The 16754-nt window shown below is 41.5% G+C and overlaps 1 protein-coding gene across 1 annotated transcript in view; it reads right to left on the bottom strand.

Annotated features, from left to right (window-relative positions):
* The window catches only part of LOC112812516 (sodium/glucose cotransporter 1-like), a 65552-nt gene extending 49901 nt beyond the window's left edge, over positions 1–15651 (bottom strand). The window contains 4 exon segments of the mRNA XM_025857314.2: positions 4560–4619; positions 5849–5953; positions 11110–11181; positions 15463–15651. Coding sequence (XP_025713099.2) covers positions 4560–4619; positions 5849–5953; positions 11110–11181; positions 15463–15585 — 360 coding nt within the window. The 5' untranslated portion in view covers positions 15586–15651.
* Between the last annotated feature and the right edge of the window lie 1103 nt (positions 15652–16754).

Here is a 16754-nt window from a genome sequence, read left to right on the forward strand (position 1 = left end):
GTTCTTTCTCCTGGGTAATTCCTATTTTCCTCAAGTTCACTGATTTCTCTCATTTGCCATCTTGTTTGTGCTGTTGAGCTCCTCTTGTGAATTTTTCATTTCAGCTACTGTGCTTTTCAACTCTAGAATTTCCATTTGGTTCTTTTCTATAGTTTCAATTTCTCTGTTGAGAGGCCCTATTTGCTTATTTATTGATATCACACTTTCTTTTACTTCTTTGAACGTATTTATAATTGTAGGTTTGAAGTCTTTGTTAAATCAACATCTGGGCCTGGTCAGAGTCAGTTTCTATTTATTGCTTTTTCTCTTGAAGTCTGGGTCACATTTATAATTCCATTTCTTTGTATGTCTAATTATTCTTGGTTGCAGACTGGCCATCATCAATCATATGATATTGCATTCTAGAATCTGTTTTGTTCTGAGGATTGCTGTTTCTTGTTTTTGTAGGCAATTAATCTGCCTGGATTCAAACTGCAACATCTTTCATGCCATCCCACCTCCCACCCCCATCCTGCAGTGTGTAGCAGCTGATGTCTCTGCTTGGTTTTTTTTTTTTCCTTAAGCTTTTAGCTGCTGCTAATTTAGCCTGGTCTGGAGATTTTCCCTGCACTTGAGTAGTCTGGCAGTCAGTCAGGGTTTTGTGCAGAATTTATATGCAGATTTGGAGGTTAATCCTCTCTTTGGTACCTTTGTTTTTAGAGTTCCCACATAAATTTCCTGTTGTTTTGTCAGTCCTCTGTTATGAGCAAGACTTCTGCTATCCACTGCCTACATTGTGTGGGCTGGGGAATGTACTCAATCCTAGGCACTATAAAGTCACAGATCTCACAGGTGCAGCTCTATCTCTGCAGGGTAGAGCTCCCTCAAGTTTCTGTCTTTTTTTGGTTCCCTGGGTTCTCATGCATGCATGCATACATTGGTGGTCAGCCAGAGATTTAAGCTTTTTCCAGCTCACTTTAAAATCTTTCTCTATCTCAAAGACATAAAGACATCCTATACTTCCTTATGAAGTTTAAAATCTTTTACCTTTCCTATTTAAGTCTTTAATCAATCTAAAATTATTTTTGTGTAGAATAGGCATCCAGTTTGATTTTTTTCATATGATAGTCAATCGACCCTCCTTTCCTCAGTGATCTGCAGTACCACTGATGTCATAAATCAAATGTCCATATATATGAGACTTCCTGGGTTATTTTCCTCTTTCACTTAATGTTTTTATCCTTTTATCAATATCATACTGTCTTAATTACTATAGCTTTATAGTAAGTCTTGATATTTGGTAAGGCAATCCTTATTTTTCTTTGATAGGAGTATCTTTGCTATTCTTATGCGTCTGCATTTTTGCATACATTTTATTTCTTTTTTCCAGCTTTATGGATATATAATGACATATAACACTGTGTAAATTTAAGGTGTACAACACGATTTGATATACATATACTCGTGAAATGATTATCACAGTAAGGTTAGTTAATATATCCAACACCTCATGTCATTATCTTTTTTTTTTAATACTGAGAACTGTCAAGATTTACTCTCTTAGCAATTTTTAAGTATATAATATGGTATTGTCAATGATAGTCACCATGTTAATTTTCAATTCCATTTAGCCACCCTATGCCTTTTGATTGAAGAATTTAATTCATTTATATTTAAAGTAATTATTGACACATAAGGGCTTACTAATGCCATCTTATTGTTTTCTGGTAGTTTTGTAATTCCCTTACTTTCTTCCTCTCTTGCTGTCTTCCTTTGTGAACTGATGATTTTCCTTAGCAGTATGCCTTCATTTCCTGTTTATCTTTTGTAACTTTTTGCTTTTTGGTTACCATGGGGTTTACATAAAACTTCTCATAGATGTAACAGTCTATTTTAAGGTGTTAACTTTGATCACATACAAAAACTGTACCCTTTTACTCCCCGCCCCAAACAGTTTATGTTTTTGATGTCACAATTTACTTTTTATCTTATGTATCTATCAACAAATAATTGTAGCTATAGTTATTTTTAATACTTTTGTATTTTAACCTTTAAGCTGGAGTTAAGTGATTAACATACCATCATTTTACAATATTTACTACTCTGAAATTGACTATATACTTACCTTTATCAGGGTATTGTTTATTTTCATATTTTCATGTTACTAATTAGCACCCTTCCATTTCAGCTTGAAGAACTCCTTTCAGCATTTTTTGTAAGACAGCTTTGGTGGTGATGAACTCCATCAGCTATTGTTTGTTTGGAAAGGTCTTTATTTCTCCTTCATTTCTGAAGGACAACTTTATCACATAAGGTATACCTGGTTGGTAGTTTTTTTTTTTTTATCACTTTGAATATATCATACCACTCTCTCCTGGTCTGCAAGGCTCCTGCTAAGAAATCTGCTAATAGCATTATGGGGGGTTCCCTTGTATGTGAGGATTTTTTCTCTTGTTGTTTTTAATTTTTTCTCTTTGATTTTAGACAATTTTATTAAAATGTGTTTTGGGAGAATATAGTTTTGGGTTGAAATTGGGGGGACTTATGATCTTCATGATCTTGGATATCTAAATCTCTCCCCTGATAACTTCTAAAATGAAGTTATTTCTTTAAATAAGCTTTCTGTCCCTTTCTCCTCTCTTCTTCTGGGAGCCCTATAATGTGTGGGTTATTTCTCTTAATGGTATCCCATAGTCTCATAGGCTTTCCTAACTCTTTTTCATTGCCCCCTTGACTGAATAATTTCAAATGACCTGTCTTCTACTTCATAGATTCTTCTGCTTGATCCAGTCTGCTCCTTATGCTCTGTATTGCACTTTTCATTTTATCCATTGTATTCTCCCACCCCAGAATTTGTTTATTTTCATGATTTCTATCTCTCTGTTAAACTTCTCATTTCCGTCTCATATTGTTTTCCTTATTTTATTGTCTTTCTGTGTTTTCTTGTAGTCATCAAGCTTCCTTCAAACAACTATTTTGCATTATTTGTTAAACAGATTTCAGATCTCTGTTCCTTTAGAGTTGGTTACTGGAAAACTGTATTCCTCTGGTGGTGCCATGTTTCCTTGATTTTTCATGTTCCTCAAATTTTGTAGTACTGTCTTTGCATTTGAGGAAGCAGTCACCTCCTCGACTTTACTGACTGGTTTTGGAGAGAAATACCTTCTGTAAGCCTTGCTAGAAATTCTGAAGCTTTCTCAGACCTTTTCTGTGGATATACCTGTTCCACACTTCTTGCTTCTTTTGGGGGGGGAGCAATTTTAAGTTTATATATCTTCTCTTGATCCTGCAAAGCCAGCCCAAGTTCTGACAGCCTCTCCTTTGCTTGCTTTCCCCAGGGCAATGCCGAATGCTCAAGTTTGTGTGCTTTCTCCCAATTCCACACAGTCCGGTTTTCTGTGAATGCTAACTTTCTGCAAAAAAAGACTTGTTCTTTCCACCATCAGGGGTGCACAAAAGGAGCTGGTCACAGGATGGAGGTGTAGGTGGGTGACGTGTGTGGCATGTCAGGGTGCCCTTGGGCTAACTGGGGGGATCTGTAGGTGAGGAGACCCCAGTAGCTCACTGGCAGCCTTCCTGATAAGTCTGCAAAGTGGTCAGTAGGATCTGTGTTCCTCTGATGCCATCTGAGAGCCCTGGCTGCTGTTCTCTCAGCCACTTCCTACCCTACTCCCCCAGATGTGTAGCACACTTCTATATTCTGGATGGGGTGAGAAAGAAGTGGGTCTTCTTTGCAGACTCCTGCACACCTGGATACCTGGACATTTACTCCCATGCTCTCAATTTCCCCTGTGGGAGAAATCTCAGGCTGAGAAGGTCTCTCTTGGCAGTAAGCTGTGTCACCTTGGGGGAGGGGTGACATAGGTACACTGAAATTGTTCCTCTCACTTTCTTTAATACGTCTAATCTTGGATTTTCTTTTTCTCCAGCAGTGTGCTAGAACTTCTCCAGTGCATTTCTGGACTTCTACAAAGGCCCTCTTATCTATGGGTGATTGTCTAAATTGGTGTTCTTTGAGGGAAGACAGTAGAAAGCTCTTATTCCACCATGTTGATGATGTCAGTCCACATGTCTTCACAGATATGCAGCCTAGATGGTCTCTGTCTCTCTCAGCTGGACACTGACATGTTTTTATCCCCTTATCTCCTACATACCTTTTAGAATCATGTCAAGTTCCTAAAAAATTCTGTTTGGATTTTGTTTGGAATTTCATTCCAAGTACAGACCAATTTGGAAAGAACTAACATTTTTAGGATATTGTCTTCCAGTCATTAACATATTTGTTCTCTTCATTTATTTGGGTCTTATTTTTAGATAAAGTTTTAAAACGTTTTCTATAAAAGCCCTAAAAAGTGGACCCTTGAATAAGGCCTGGAGTGTAGCAGTGAGCAATTACTGGTATCTGTGTACCCAAGGCAGAATGATGTTATTTCAGGCATTTCTCAGGATTTAGGGAAGTCAGTACAAGGATCAAAAGACTGAGAAATTTAACTTGTCCTCCAGGATGTTTTTATGTACACATGCAGTATTTGTAAGAAAAAATGTTATAGAGAACAGATTAACTGATAATGGACACTTACCCCAGCTTTAATGTAAATAGGAGAAAATACCCAACCAAGAACACAGAGCAGAAATGGAGCCTGAAAACAAGAAGAAGAATTACATCAGGGTCTCATCTAGGCCAAGCTCTTAAATGAGATGCAATCTTGGTGACTATCTGTTTTGAGACTAACAAATGTATCAGTACTGGGGAAACTTACAAACAAAAGCCCAAGTGGACACCTTCCAGTATAACAAACTACTTAAGGCACTTGATCTTTGCCTATGAAAGAGTCATTCTTAATTTTGGGGGGTTAACTGAACCAGTTTTCAGGGGATTTATTTTTAATTTATTGCTTGCCTACTTCCAAATAGGACTAAAGGTGGCTGATCTATATAAAGATAGTTAAAAAAAAAAAGAAAAAAAATCAGAAACCATTCAGAGAAATGGGGGAGAAGCTCTACCAAAATTTCATACAAGTTACTGAAATTAAGTAATTAATTTGGCTCTGGCTTTCTTACAAAGAAGGGGTAAGGTAAGCTGAATATATAAAGCAGATGCTAGTAAATTCTGAGAGGTAAATTGTGGTAAAAATCAGGGCTTCCTGCTAGGTTTGAAATCGACTCTGCTAGAATTATCCTTTATTTTTGTAGAAAGACGAGACTCAGAAAGTAGGGAAATTTCTGATTTATCCAGAAAAGTCACATGACTTATATAGAGATAAATTAATAAACCCAAGACTTATAAATTCACTTATATTGAACTTATATAGTGAACAAATTCTATGTCCTACAACAAACATATCCCACAGATTAAATAACTAATCCATTCATAAGTTTTATAGTTGAAACCTGGTATTCTTAATAGGTCAATTAGGAGTTTTGCCATAATTAGCTGAATATCTTGAAGAGCTCAGTTAAGCCTATTCTCAATACATACTGCATATACATACATATATGTACACATGTATATACATATATATCTGTAAGTATATCTAAACACAAATGTATATGTACACATATACTTAAATGTTAATATGATCTTTTCTCTTTTCCATACTTGATTAGTCTCCTAATAGCTCTTTGTTCACTGTGTTGCTATGACCCTTGGAATGTAAACATTCTCTGTCCCTTCATTAACTTTAATAACTAAGAAGAACAAAAACTGACACAGGCTTTTTGAGAAATCAAAGACTTGCTTCCTTTCTTCCATGTCTTCTCCAGAAGTCTTCAATATTTACTGGAGGTTGAAAGCAAGTTTTTATGTCTGTGAGTTTTATTTGGACAATGGTAAAGAGGGAGGTTAGTGGTTGTACAAGGTATTACTCACGTTCCACTCAAAGGCCCCAACAGCAATCCCTGAAGTTGCTCCTATTCCAGCCAGGTCCATAAAGTGGCTACTGCCAATATTCGAGGCAAAAAGAGAAGCACCTATCTGAAAATCAAAAGGCAATCACCTATCAGAACTCTGAGTCCAACTCCAAGAAATGATTTTCACAAATGTAAACTTAAACTGAATTTTCCACTTTCTCAAAAGGGACATTCTCTGGGCAGAATTCCCCTTTGTGTTTCTTCTACCCAAACCCTAACCATAAATTAGAAGCCCAGTGAGGAGGGAGAAAGGGAAAAGAGAAGGATGGCCATCCTTATGGAATCACCCTTCACCTGCCCCAACGGCTTCCTGGCGGTTCCCTACTGCAGAAATATTAGCAGAGTATGATTTCATCATTGTTTCAAATAATTTAAAAATATCAACAATTTAACTGATTAGCTGTAAGAGACTGGTTAGAATACTAAGGTACATTAATATGATGAAATACAATGTAGCGGGATGCCTGGGTGGCTCAGTCGGTGTGGTGAAGCGTCTGCCTTCGGCTCAGGTCATGATGATCCTAGGGTCCTGGGATCGAGTACCGCATCGGGCTCCCTGCTCAGTGTGGAGCCTGCTTCTCCCTCTGCCTGCCACCCCCCCTGCTTGTGCTCTCTCTCTGACAAATAAATAAATAAAATCTTAAAAAAAAAGAAATACAATGTAGCATACAGAAAGAATAAAGGAACTTTTCATTAAACAATAAGGTAAGCAGTATGTATAATATAATTTCATTAAAATTTTATGTGTGCATCTTACACTTGTGGAAAATATGCATGGGAGTGATTCTGGCTATATATATGTATATATATAGACATATAACAAAATATTTCTGGAATTGTGGTTATAGAGATGGAATGAGAAGAAAATTTCAAGTTCTATACTTAGACTGTAACTTTTGGGTTTTTTACAATCAACATCTGTTACTTTCAAAAGAAAAAATCCTAGAGGTATTTAAATGAGCAGAATCTCTCCTTACCAATAATGCTTTTTGGTTGAGTAGAGATAGCCACTCCGTTCAAAACCAAAATCCAAATATTATGCTGTTGACATGAGATAGATTTAAAACCAAATTATCAAGAGAGGCCGCAAATAACAAAACCTTTTAGGTAAAAACAAACAGACACCCCAGCATTGACGATATTGACATAAGAAAAAGTAACATTCAAGACCAAAAGCATTAAACAGACAGAGGGTTTTTTTTTAATAAGTAAAAGGTAAAATGCACTAATAAGACATAGTTGAGAACATACAGACACCAAATACCTTAACAGCGACAATTGTAAGGCAAAAAAAAAAAAAAGTCTTAGAAGTGGCACATATAAGTACTCAAGTAATACTAGTTATTTTGTTATTAAGAATGCTCACTACAGGGGCACCTAGATGGCTCAGTTGGTTAAGCTGCCATTAAGCATCTGCCTTTGGCTTGGGTCATGATCCTGGGGTCCTGGGATTGAAGCCCCATGCCGGGCTCTCTGCTCAGTGGGGAGCCTGCTTCTCCCTCTTCCCCCTGTTTGTGCTCTCTCTTGCTACCTCTCTCTCTCTCAAATAAATAAATAAAATCTAAAAAAAAAAATGTTCACTACATTTACCATAACAGTGAAAAGTTATATACAATCTAAATTGCCCAACAAGATGGTGTATAAATGATGGAATGTTCATATGATGTAACACTATGCAACTGCATATAAGTATAAAATAAATCCACCTATCTATGTTTTATAGATGTCGGAAGATACTAGCACATGATTAAATTAAAAGGTAGGTTTAAAAGGCACCATTCATTAATTCAATAACTACTAATAAATGTTCATTGCCAACTATGTCCAGGCACTTTTCTAGATATTAGGGATACACTAGTGAGTAAAGTAGACAAAAATCCCTGCCCTCAGGGTGCCTGGGTGGCTCAGTTGGTTGGGCGACTGCCTTCGGCTCAGGTCATGATCCTGGAGTCCCAGGATCGAGTCCCGGGTCGGGCTCCCTGCTCGGCAGGGAGTCTGCTTCTCCCTCTGACCCTCACTCCTCTCATTCTCTCTCTCTGTCATTCTCTCTCTCTCAAAAATAAATAAAATAAAAAAAAATCCCTGCCCTCATGAAGCTAACATTCTTTTGGGAAAAAGAGAATAAACAAAATAAATTAGAGGATTATTTTAAAGCTATTTATTTATTTATTTATTTGAGAGAGAGAGCATGCACATGCACCTGAGTGGGGGGGAGGAGCAGAGGGGGATGGAGATAGTGGAGGGAGAAAGAAGAGGAGAGAGAGGAAGGAAAAGAATCTCAAGCTGAGTGCGGAGCCCAACTTAGGGCTCAATCCCAGAACACTGAGATCATGCATGACCTGAGCTGAAACCAAGAATTGGACACTTAACCGAATGAACCACCCAAGCACTCCAAGGATTATCTTATAGCATGATAGACAGCGATAAGTACTACAGAGTTAAAAAAAAAAAAAAAACGGTGGGGAAGTGGATAGGAAGTACTGGGAAATTGGGTGGTCAGGGTAGACTGTCTGAGAGAAGAGCTGAGGAAGATCAGAAGAGGTGGGGAGCAAGCCATGGGGATTCTGGGGAGAGTGCTCCCGCTGAATAGAGCAGCAGGGGCAAAGGCCCTGAGGGAGAAGCACAGCTGGGTTGTTCAAGGACACTGGATAGAGCTGGGGACAGGCATCTGAGAGGCAAGCTCAGAGAGGTAACGAGGTGCAGATCATCTTTGCCCTACTATATGCCATTGTAAGCAGTGGGGCTTTCTTTCTGGGTGACATGGGAGCCCCAAGAGGGTTTTAAGCAGAGAAGTGACATGGTTTGGCTTGACTTTTAATAGGCTCCTTTTAGCTGCTCTGCTGTGATTGGATATACAAGGGCCAAGGTAGAAAGAGGAGGTCCAAGAGGCTGTTACAATGAATCCAGGTGAGAGACAGCAGCAGCACAGACCTGGAGGTAGAGTTGATGGGAAGCGGTCAGATTTGAAATTTATCTTTTAGATCGAGTCATAGGATTTCCTGATGGATGGGATATTGGGTATAAGAGAGACTAAAGCGTCTAACAAGACTCCATGTTTGTCAACCCGAGCAACCAGAAGGATGGACTTGCTATTCGGGAGACAGGGAAGATGGTGGCAGGAGCAGATTTGTGGAGGAAGGTCCAAAGCTCCCTTTGGGACTTCTTCAATTTGGGATACCTGATAGACTCCTTGAGTGCAGGTACTGAATAGTGCAGGAGTCACAAGCAAGTCGAGTTCATGGGAGGGACCTGGGATTTGTTAGCATGTAACTGGTATTCAATGCCATGAGCTAGAGGAGTTGCCAAGTGTGTGAGTGTAATTGGAGAGAAGTGGTCAGGCGTGAGCCCTGGGGACCTCCAGCATTCAGAAGCAAGAGAGATGGGGGAGAGCCAGCCAGGGAGACTGACCATTAGCAGTTGGGGAGGCAGCTGGAAAGGCGACAAAACAGGGAGGGAGGGAGGACGGAGAGTCTCAGAGTTTCACCACTGCCAAACCAGCTGAGATGAGGACTGGGAACTGGCCACAAGAATAAGCCATGTACAGTTAAAAAAAAAAAAAAGGAAAGAAAGAAAAAGAAAGAAAAGATAAGTCATGTGGCGGGCCTTGACAAGAGCAATTGATACCCATCAGATATCTGCTAATTGAAGAAGAATATAAAACAAAAAAGAAAGCCAGAGTGGCAAAAATCATTCTTCTAATTCAATTTCCCTTAATAACACCATAGTATATTTTGCTCATTAAGCAATAATCCTAACAACGAAAAGAGAAGCCACAGCAAAGAAATTAATAAATCATAAGATATATAAACATCGGGAGGCCAAAGCATGTTAGTGTCTCCTGGAAAACCATTACAAGCGTCAGTTACACAAGATAATGTGGGAAGCAGACTGCCGTTTCTCTGGGTACAGAAAACATGATTTCAGGTCTAAGGGAGGCTGAGGCAAAAGACTGGGGGCCATACAGCCCAGGAAGAGACTGTGTTGCTAGAATCCTCCACAGAAAAATAAACTAAGGGAGGAGGCCCATTGCAAATATTTCTTTGCTGCATTCAATCTCTTTCTAAACCAGGTTTATAAATAAAAAAAGAAGATTCAAGTATAATTCAGAGAGTTGACACCAGGAAACCACTTTTCCCCATATCTCCCAGCTAAGAGGCAAAGCTATTTCTGCCAGGTTGTTGGATCCATCAGAGTTAATAAGTGTACTTTCCTCGTCCCTTTGAATAAAGGCACCTTCTCCTCCTGAGACAAGACTTCTCTCTTTGAAGCGTTACCCCAGTGTGAAAAACCAAATCTTTGCCATAAGACTGGTTAACATTTGGGGGCGAAGAATATTAGTGAGTAAGGGCCCACTTCTTACATAATGCTCTAAATGTAGCTTACACTCCTGTGTAGGAAATGCAGGCACATTTTTTTACATAATAAGCTATAAAACAGCCCTAGCTCAGGCTTGACTAGGGTCCTCAACTCTGGGCCCTGCTAGTTACCCACATCCTCCTTCTCCCTGGGGTACCCCTACCCACTCCATCATGGGCACGGGGTCATGGACAGGCAGCTGCCTCTGCTGCTGGGGGATTTTTGAGGCACTCCTCTTGGATGGAATCACTCAGAAAAATGAATAAATTATTTAATACATAAAAGACAAAAAATGTTTCTACTCCACCTCCCTCCATCCAGCATCATGCAGTTCCATACCTCCAAGCTTTGGCATATGCTGTTCCCTCTGCCTGGAATACCCTCACACTCTACCAGCCAAACACCCACTCCACCTCCACATCCTGCTCGAACAACCCAACCTCTGTAAGGCCTTTCCTGTCTTGCACCATCGCCACCTAGCAAGCCTGAGTTTACCTTTCATCCGTACCTGCCCTGAGCACCTCCCACGAGACTCACTGTACTGCACTGAAACGTGCTATGATTTGCTGGATACACATCCAACTCCCATTCCAGAGTGTTTGTTTCCAGAGGGCAAGACTGTCTATTTCCAACCTGTATCCTGGAACCTAGAACAATGCTTTGTACATACGAGGTACCTCATAAATGGTTAGTGAATTAAACTGAATCACATGGAAACCTTCAGAGTTATGCAAACTCTAATGGAATGACTCTCCCAAATGAGCAACTTCAAATTATTTCGGGTATGAGACATCTACATTAAAGTAACAGAGAAATTCACGTGTGGCCCCCCAACGTAGATTGCCACACTTGAGGCTTACTCACCGGCCACCATGCTAGATTTTGGCCAGCCAGGAAGAAGTCTTCTACTGTCCTGCGAATGCCTGACAGGATAGCCTTAAAAACAAAGAAATACAAGAAACAAACTGCTCCAAAGACACCAATCTCTCAAACCATCACCTTCACTTCTTTTTAGCAGAGATCGCCAAATCCATTCTCCCCTTCTTCCTTTTTAGGAATAGAAGCCCCTACCCACTGAGTTACAACAAAGGCTCATGGCTGCCTAGCTGGAGGCTACAGTCTCTTTCAGGTCTGACTGCATGGACGTTTCCATTTCTCTACACTCTTGGGAAAATAATATTGCTTTAGTCTTTCCCAACTAGTTAACCAGTGCCATAGTCTCCGGCAGAGTCTGGGAGATAAGTGGTTAGCGAATGTCTGGATCAGTCAGGAATGGCAAATCTGAACATGTGCCTAGCTTCTCCCAGGACAGGAGTCACTCTGCCATCACTATGGTGTCCTTCCAACACATCCACGTCCTCTTACTCAGGCTCCCAGCTCTGATTCCCAGACTCCGATGTGGTGAAAAGACAATCCTGTGGATTTCCTGGATTGGGTAGAACCAGCACAACCTAAGGATGACAGCTAGTTGACAGTGTTTCCGTGGGAAGAGTGAACTTAAAAACTGCCATCTGAGGTATCTGCGTTATAGTGGGGTCCCCTTGCATCATAAAGCCTTAAGCCACAGAAACAACTCTCCAAATCAGACGCTTTAAGTTAGTCTCACTTCATCTATTCACTAAATATTTATCAAGGGCTTGCTATGTGCAGAGTTGAACTTTTCTAAGGAAGGTATCAGCTGTAAAACTTTTAAAAGGAGTTTCCATGAATAAAAGCATCCTCTCTTTATGGAAAGAGAGGACCAGACAGTAAGAAGAGGAGATCCTGGGAAGAAGGTGGCGTAGGTGTCTGTCCCTGCCTCTTCCTTCCTCCGTGCTCTATTTCTGGAATAATAACACAACCACAGGGGCATCTGGGTGGCTCGGTCGATTAAGTGGCTGCCTCTGGCTCAGGTCATGATCCCAGGGTCCTCGGATCGAGCCCCATGTCTGGCTCCCTCCTCGGCGGAGAGCCTGCTTCTCCCTCTCCCTCTGCCTGCCATTCTGCCTACTTGTGCTCTCTCTCTATCCCTCTGTCAAATAAATAAATAAAAATCTTAAAAAAAAATAACATAACCACAGCAGCCAGGTTGGTGGGGAAGAAGATACAGCCAACACTTTCTCAAAGATCTTTGGGCTGACATTGATAAAAGAGAAAACAAACCAAAAAAAGTGTAAGTTTTCCCCCTTGACCATCCTGTAAGAGCCAAGGCACCAGCAGCAAGGACTAAGATTTCCCAGTTCCCTGGGGCCTCGGCAGACAGGAATTGATGAATGCTTGCAGAAAGGAGTCCCATCTGTGCGAATGTGGGCAATCAGTTCAGTGAGAAAAGGGTGGTTTAATAACTGGAAGAAAAGAAAGCTAGACTCATGCATCACATCATATATAAAAATAAATTTCAGATGTCCTAGAGATTTAAATATGACAAAAAACTATAAAATATTAGAAGAAAATTTAGGATAATATTTGTATGACCTTGGAATGGGAGAAAAATTTCCTAAGCAAGGCAGGAAATCTACAAGATACAAAGGAAAAGAGAGATAGTTGGCTTCCTCAAAGTTAACAAAAGCTCAAATGACAGAAAGACACCATTAACAGTTCAGACCACTGTTCTCAACCAGAGGTGGTTTTTGCCCCATCCACCCAGGGAATGTTTGGCAATGTTTGGAGACATTTTTGGTTGTGAATGGGCAGGGGTCGGGGATACTTCCAAGCATCCTGTAACATATAGGACAGGCGCCCACAATGAATTATCTGGTCCCAAATATCAGTAGTTGACACTGGTCTGGACAAATGATAGCTTGGGGAAAACATATGAGCAAGTCAAATGACGGAGAAGTTGATAAAAGCAAAGTCAAGCAACCCAAATACAAAATGACAAATAAACTTGGCTACTCACAGGAGAAGAAAATCCATGGACAATAAACTCATAAAAAGATGCTCAACCTCACTAGGAGTCTAGGAAGTGCAAATCAAAACTACAACAACAAACCACTATTCACCCATCAGGCTGGCAACACACATACACACACACACAAGCAGTAACAAGCAAATCTTGGGGGAAAAGAGCATGATCATACCCTGCTTCTGAGAGAAGTAAAGTAAATCTCAATAAGCTTTGGGGGTTGGCATTTAGTAACATCTACTAAATTTCAGGTAAATGTATACTTCTGACCCAGCAGTTCTAATTTCGGGAATCCACGCTACACAGATTAAAAGCATCAATACATCAAAAACCACACCTGGCAACAATCTAAGTCTCAGTATGGAAGAGGTGAAGAGTACACATGTTTGTAGGACTACTAGGCAGCTAATAAAAACATAAGCTGAATCTCTATCTATTGACCTATAGGACTCTCTCCATATATAGTAAGTGGGGAAAAAAATGAGCTGCAGCGTAACGTGTATGATATGATCACATCTCTGTAAAGACAAAAGACAAAAACTCTACATATGTATCCGCATGCTTGCATACGCACCGAGAAAGGGGAGGAAGGATACACGACCCATGGTTACCTCAGAAGGATGGGCATGGATGGGGGAAGAATAGTAATATTCCTTATGTATGCATCTTTTTACTTCTTACAATGAGCATGTAATACTTTCCTAACTAAAAACAATATATGATTTTCAAAAAGAACAAATGGAAAGATACTAATATAAAGAAGGAAAAAGACTGAAGCATTCTGGATAACTGTGCATGTTTTATGGCTCCCAGAAGAACAGAAGGAACAGCAGGTTTCTTTTGGAAATGACCAGATGGCTCACTAGTCCTCTGACCTTGACCAGACTTAGGCCCCAACTAGGCCTGGAAGAAAGCTGGGTGGGGGCTTCCTCATTCAATACGAGCACTAGGGGAAGGATCCCAAAACAAGTACTTGTTACTCAGAGCCCCTGTGTCCATAGGTCACTTAGAAGTATGTTTCTCATAATTGAGGCCAATTTTTAAAAAATCTTTTGTTTGAATGAGCTGGATAAATACCCCGGATTTCTCCTTTATGTTTGGAATAAAGGGCCTATATTTTCTCTTTTGGTATAAAATTCTCTTAATAGGATGGAGACCTTGACTTCAGTACTCTACCTGCTTACTAACAGCATAATGACTTACTGTAAGCCCTCAAACGGAGGGTCCAATGATTGCACTTTGAAAGGCCAGACTCCGCACAGTAAGATCCTGTTTGTGATCTGGTGAAATGTCTCAAAGTAAAGGTCACATGGGCATGAAAAGCTTCAGCTGGGTGGGGGCCACCCAGAATGAGGACTTTCCCACTGGTTAGTGAATGGTGGCAGTCACCAGACACTCCTGCTTGGTGAAGCAGGCCAGGCAGAAGCTTCTGACCATTAACAGCTTACCCGAGGGGTGACACCATGACAAGAGCCAAACCTTTCATATCCATCCGATCTTTAACTGGAACACAGGCAGGCTCCTCCTAGGCAGGGCCTGTCTTTGGGTAGTATGGTTAAAAGACCTGAGTGCTTATATGCTAAGCTCTAGTGGGCATACGGCAGTAAAGGAGACATGGTCTCCGGCCTCTTAAGAGACCCTGTAGGAAGAAACAACAACAACAACTTTTCATTCAAATTTAGAGGGAATGCTTAGAGCCCTAAGTTACATGTGACCTTTGAGATTTTGCTAGCAAGGCAAAGGGGTTAAGCTCATGAGTCAGATCAGGCAACTCTAGGGTTGAACCTGAACACAATCATTCCTTGGTTGCTACTGAACCTCTTTGAACCTCAGATTCTTCAACCGTGAAACTGGAGGGAATGACAGTATATTGTTCACAGTGCGGTTGTGAGGATGCGGTGAACTTAAAGCACTCAGGACAGACCTGGCACACCCAAGGTCCTAATCAGCATTAGCTGTCATTATTACCACCACCATCATGATGATCATAACACTGACTGCTTGCCAAACACCTCTTAGGTTCCAGGCAGCAGGCACAGGGGGATTTGGGCCTGCTTGTTTATTCGGGAGGTGGGGAGGAAACGTGGGGTTAGTAGAGGATGGCTCCATTACTGAGGACCTGCCTTTATTTACTCTTGGCTGGAAGGGAGGGGAGGAGCTGGGCAGAGGGAGAAGGGAGAGGTCTCCTCGAGGGCTATGCACAGGCCAGGACAGGGATGGGAGGGTCCTGGGGTGGGGTGGGACGCGAGGTGGGGACCAGGTGACTGGCATGGAGCGGGTCAAACCCAGCCTGGTGTCCAGGGCCCTGCCCTCCCCTCCGAGCCCCGACGTACCCACAGCCTGATGCCCAGGACCAAGAGGAAGTACAAAACCATCACCAGGATGTCTAGGTCGCTACTGACACTGGAGCCCAAAGCACTCCAGCTTGAGATGTTGTCATTCCATGAAAAGCCCATGGTGGCGCTTCCGCCAGGCGAGCACTGCGGGCTGTCAGAGGAGGTGGCAACGGCCTTGGCTTTGGCTGTGACTCCGCCGCCGCCGCCGCCCGCAGAGCATCCCGGGAAGGGCCGCAGGGCAGCCTGGGAGTTCCCGGCAGGCCCCGGGGCCCAGCACGCCCGGATGCCCCCAGGCTGCGGATGCTTCCTTAGTGGTTGGTCTATTGAGTGAGAAAACGAAAAGCCCTTCGTCACTGCTGTTCCAGGCACAACGGCCCCCGCTGTGTGGACTGCACTCCCTTTATGGGGAGACTGTGAGTTGGGCTGAGGGTGGGGCCAAGCGTGAGGCTACAGAGGCGGGATCGGTTCACAGCGTATCTTTCTGAGCCACTATGAAGCCTGGGGCAAAGTGAGAAGCCCGTGATCCTGCCTCTGTCTTTATTTACGATTTTCACATTTGGTTCATTGTGGACTTGTGTTAATTTGGATTTAGTAAAACAAGTACCTTGGAATACTATTTCTCCTGAGTCCTGAGTTTTTCAGTGCCCCCTTAAAGTTTGCACCGCGGGAAATGCCTCACTCGCCTCACCCTAGTCAGGGGCCTGCTTGGACTAACTGATTACAGAGGGCCCCCGCTTTTTGCAATTTGATCTTTTACTGGTGCTGTGAGCATTTTTTAAAATTTTTTTATTGTTATGTTAATCACCATATATTACATCATTAGTTTTTGGTGCAGTGTTCCATGATTCATTGTTTGTTCATAACACCCAGTGCTCCATGCAGAACGTGCCCTCCTCAATACCCATCACCAGGCTAACCCATCCCCCTCCCCCCCTCCCCTCTAGAACCCTCAGTTTGTTTTTCAGAGTCCATCATCTCTCATGGTTCGTCTCCCCCTCTGACATACTCCCCTTTTCTTCCTTCCTGTTATCTTCTTCTTTTTCTTTTTTCTTAAAATATGTTGCCTTATTTGTTTCAGAAGTACAGATCTGTGATTCAACAGTCTTGCACAATGCTGTGAGCATTTTTTAATCTGGGCCAAGCATTAGTCTACTTGATTTCTCTGCGAAAGGTGTTTTTCTGCTAAACTGTCTTTTTAGAAATTTTGGTTAATAATACTAATAACACCAAAAAATGCTTATAACAATAATAATAGCTAACATAATAGTTCTTGCTAGGTACCAACCATA

The sequence above is a fragment of the Callorhinus ursinus genome, unplaced genomic scaffold (genome assembly GCF_003265705.2).
Source record: "Callorhinus ursinus isolate GAN/ISIS: 27379988/994484 unplaced genomic scaffold, GSC_fseal_2.0 scaffold117, whole genome shotgun sequence".
Classification (NCBI taxonomy): Eukaryota; Metazoa; Chordata; class Mammalia; order Carnivora; family Otariidae; genus Callorhinus; species Callorhinus ursinus.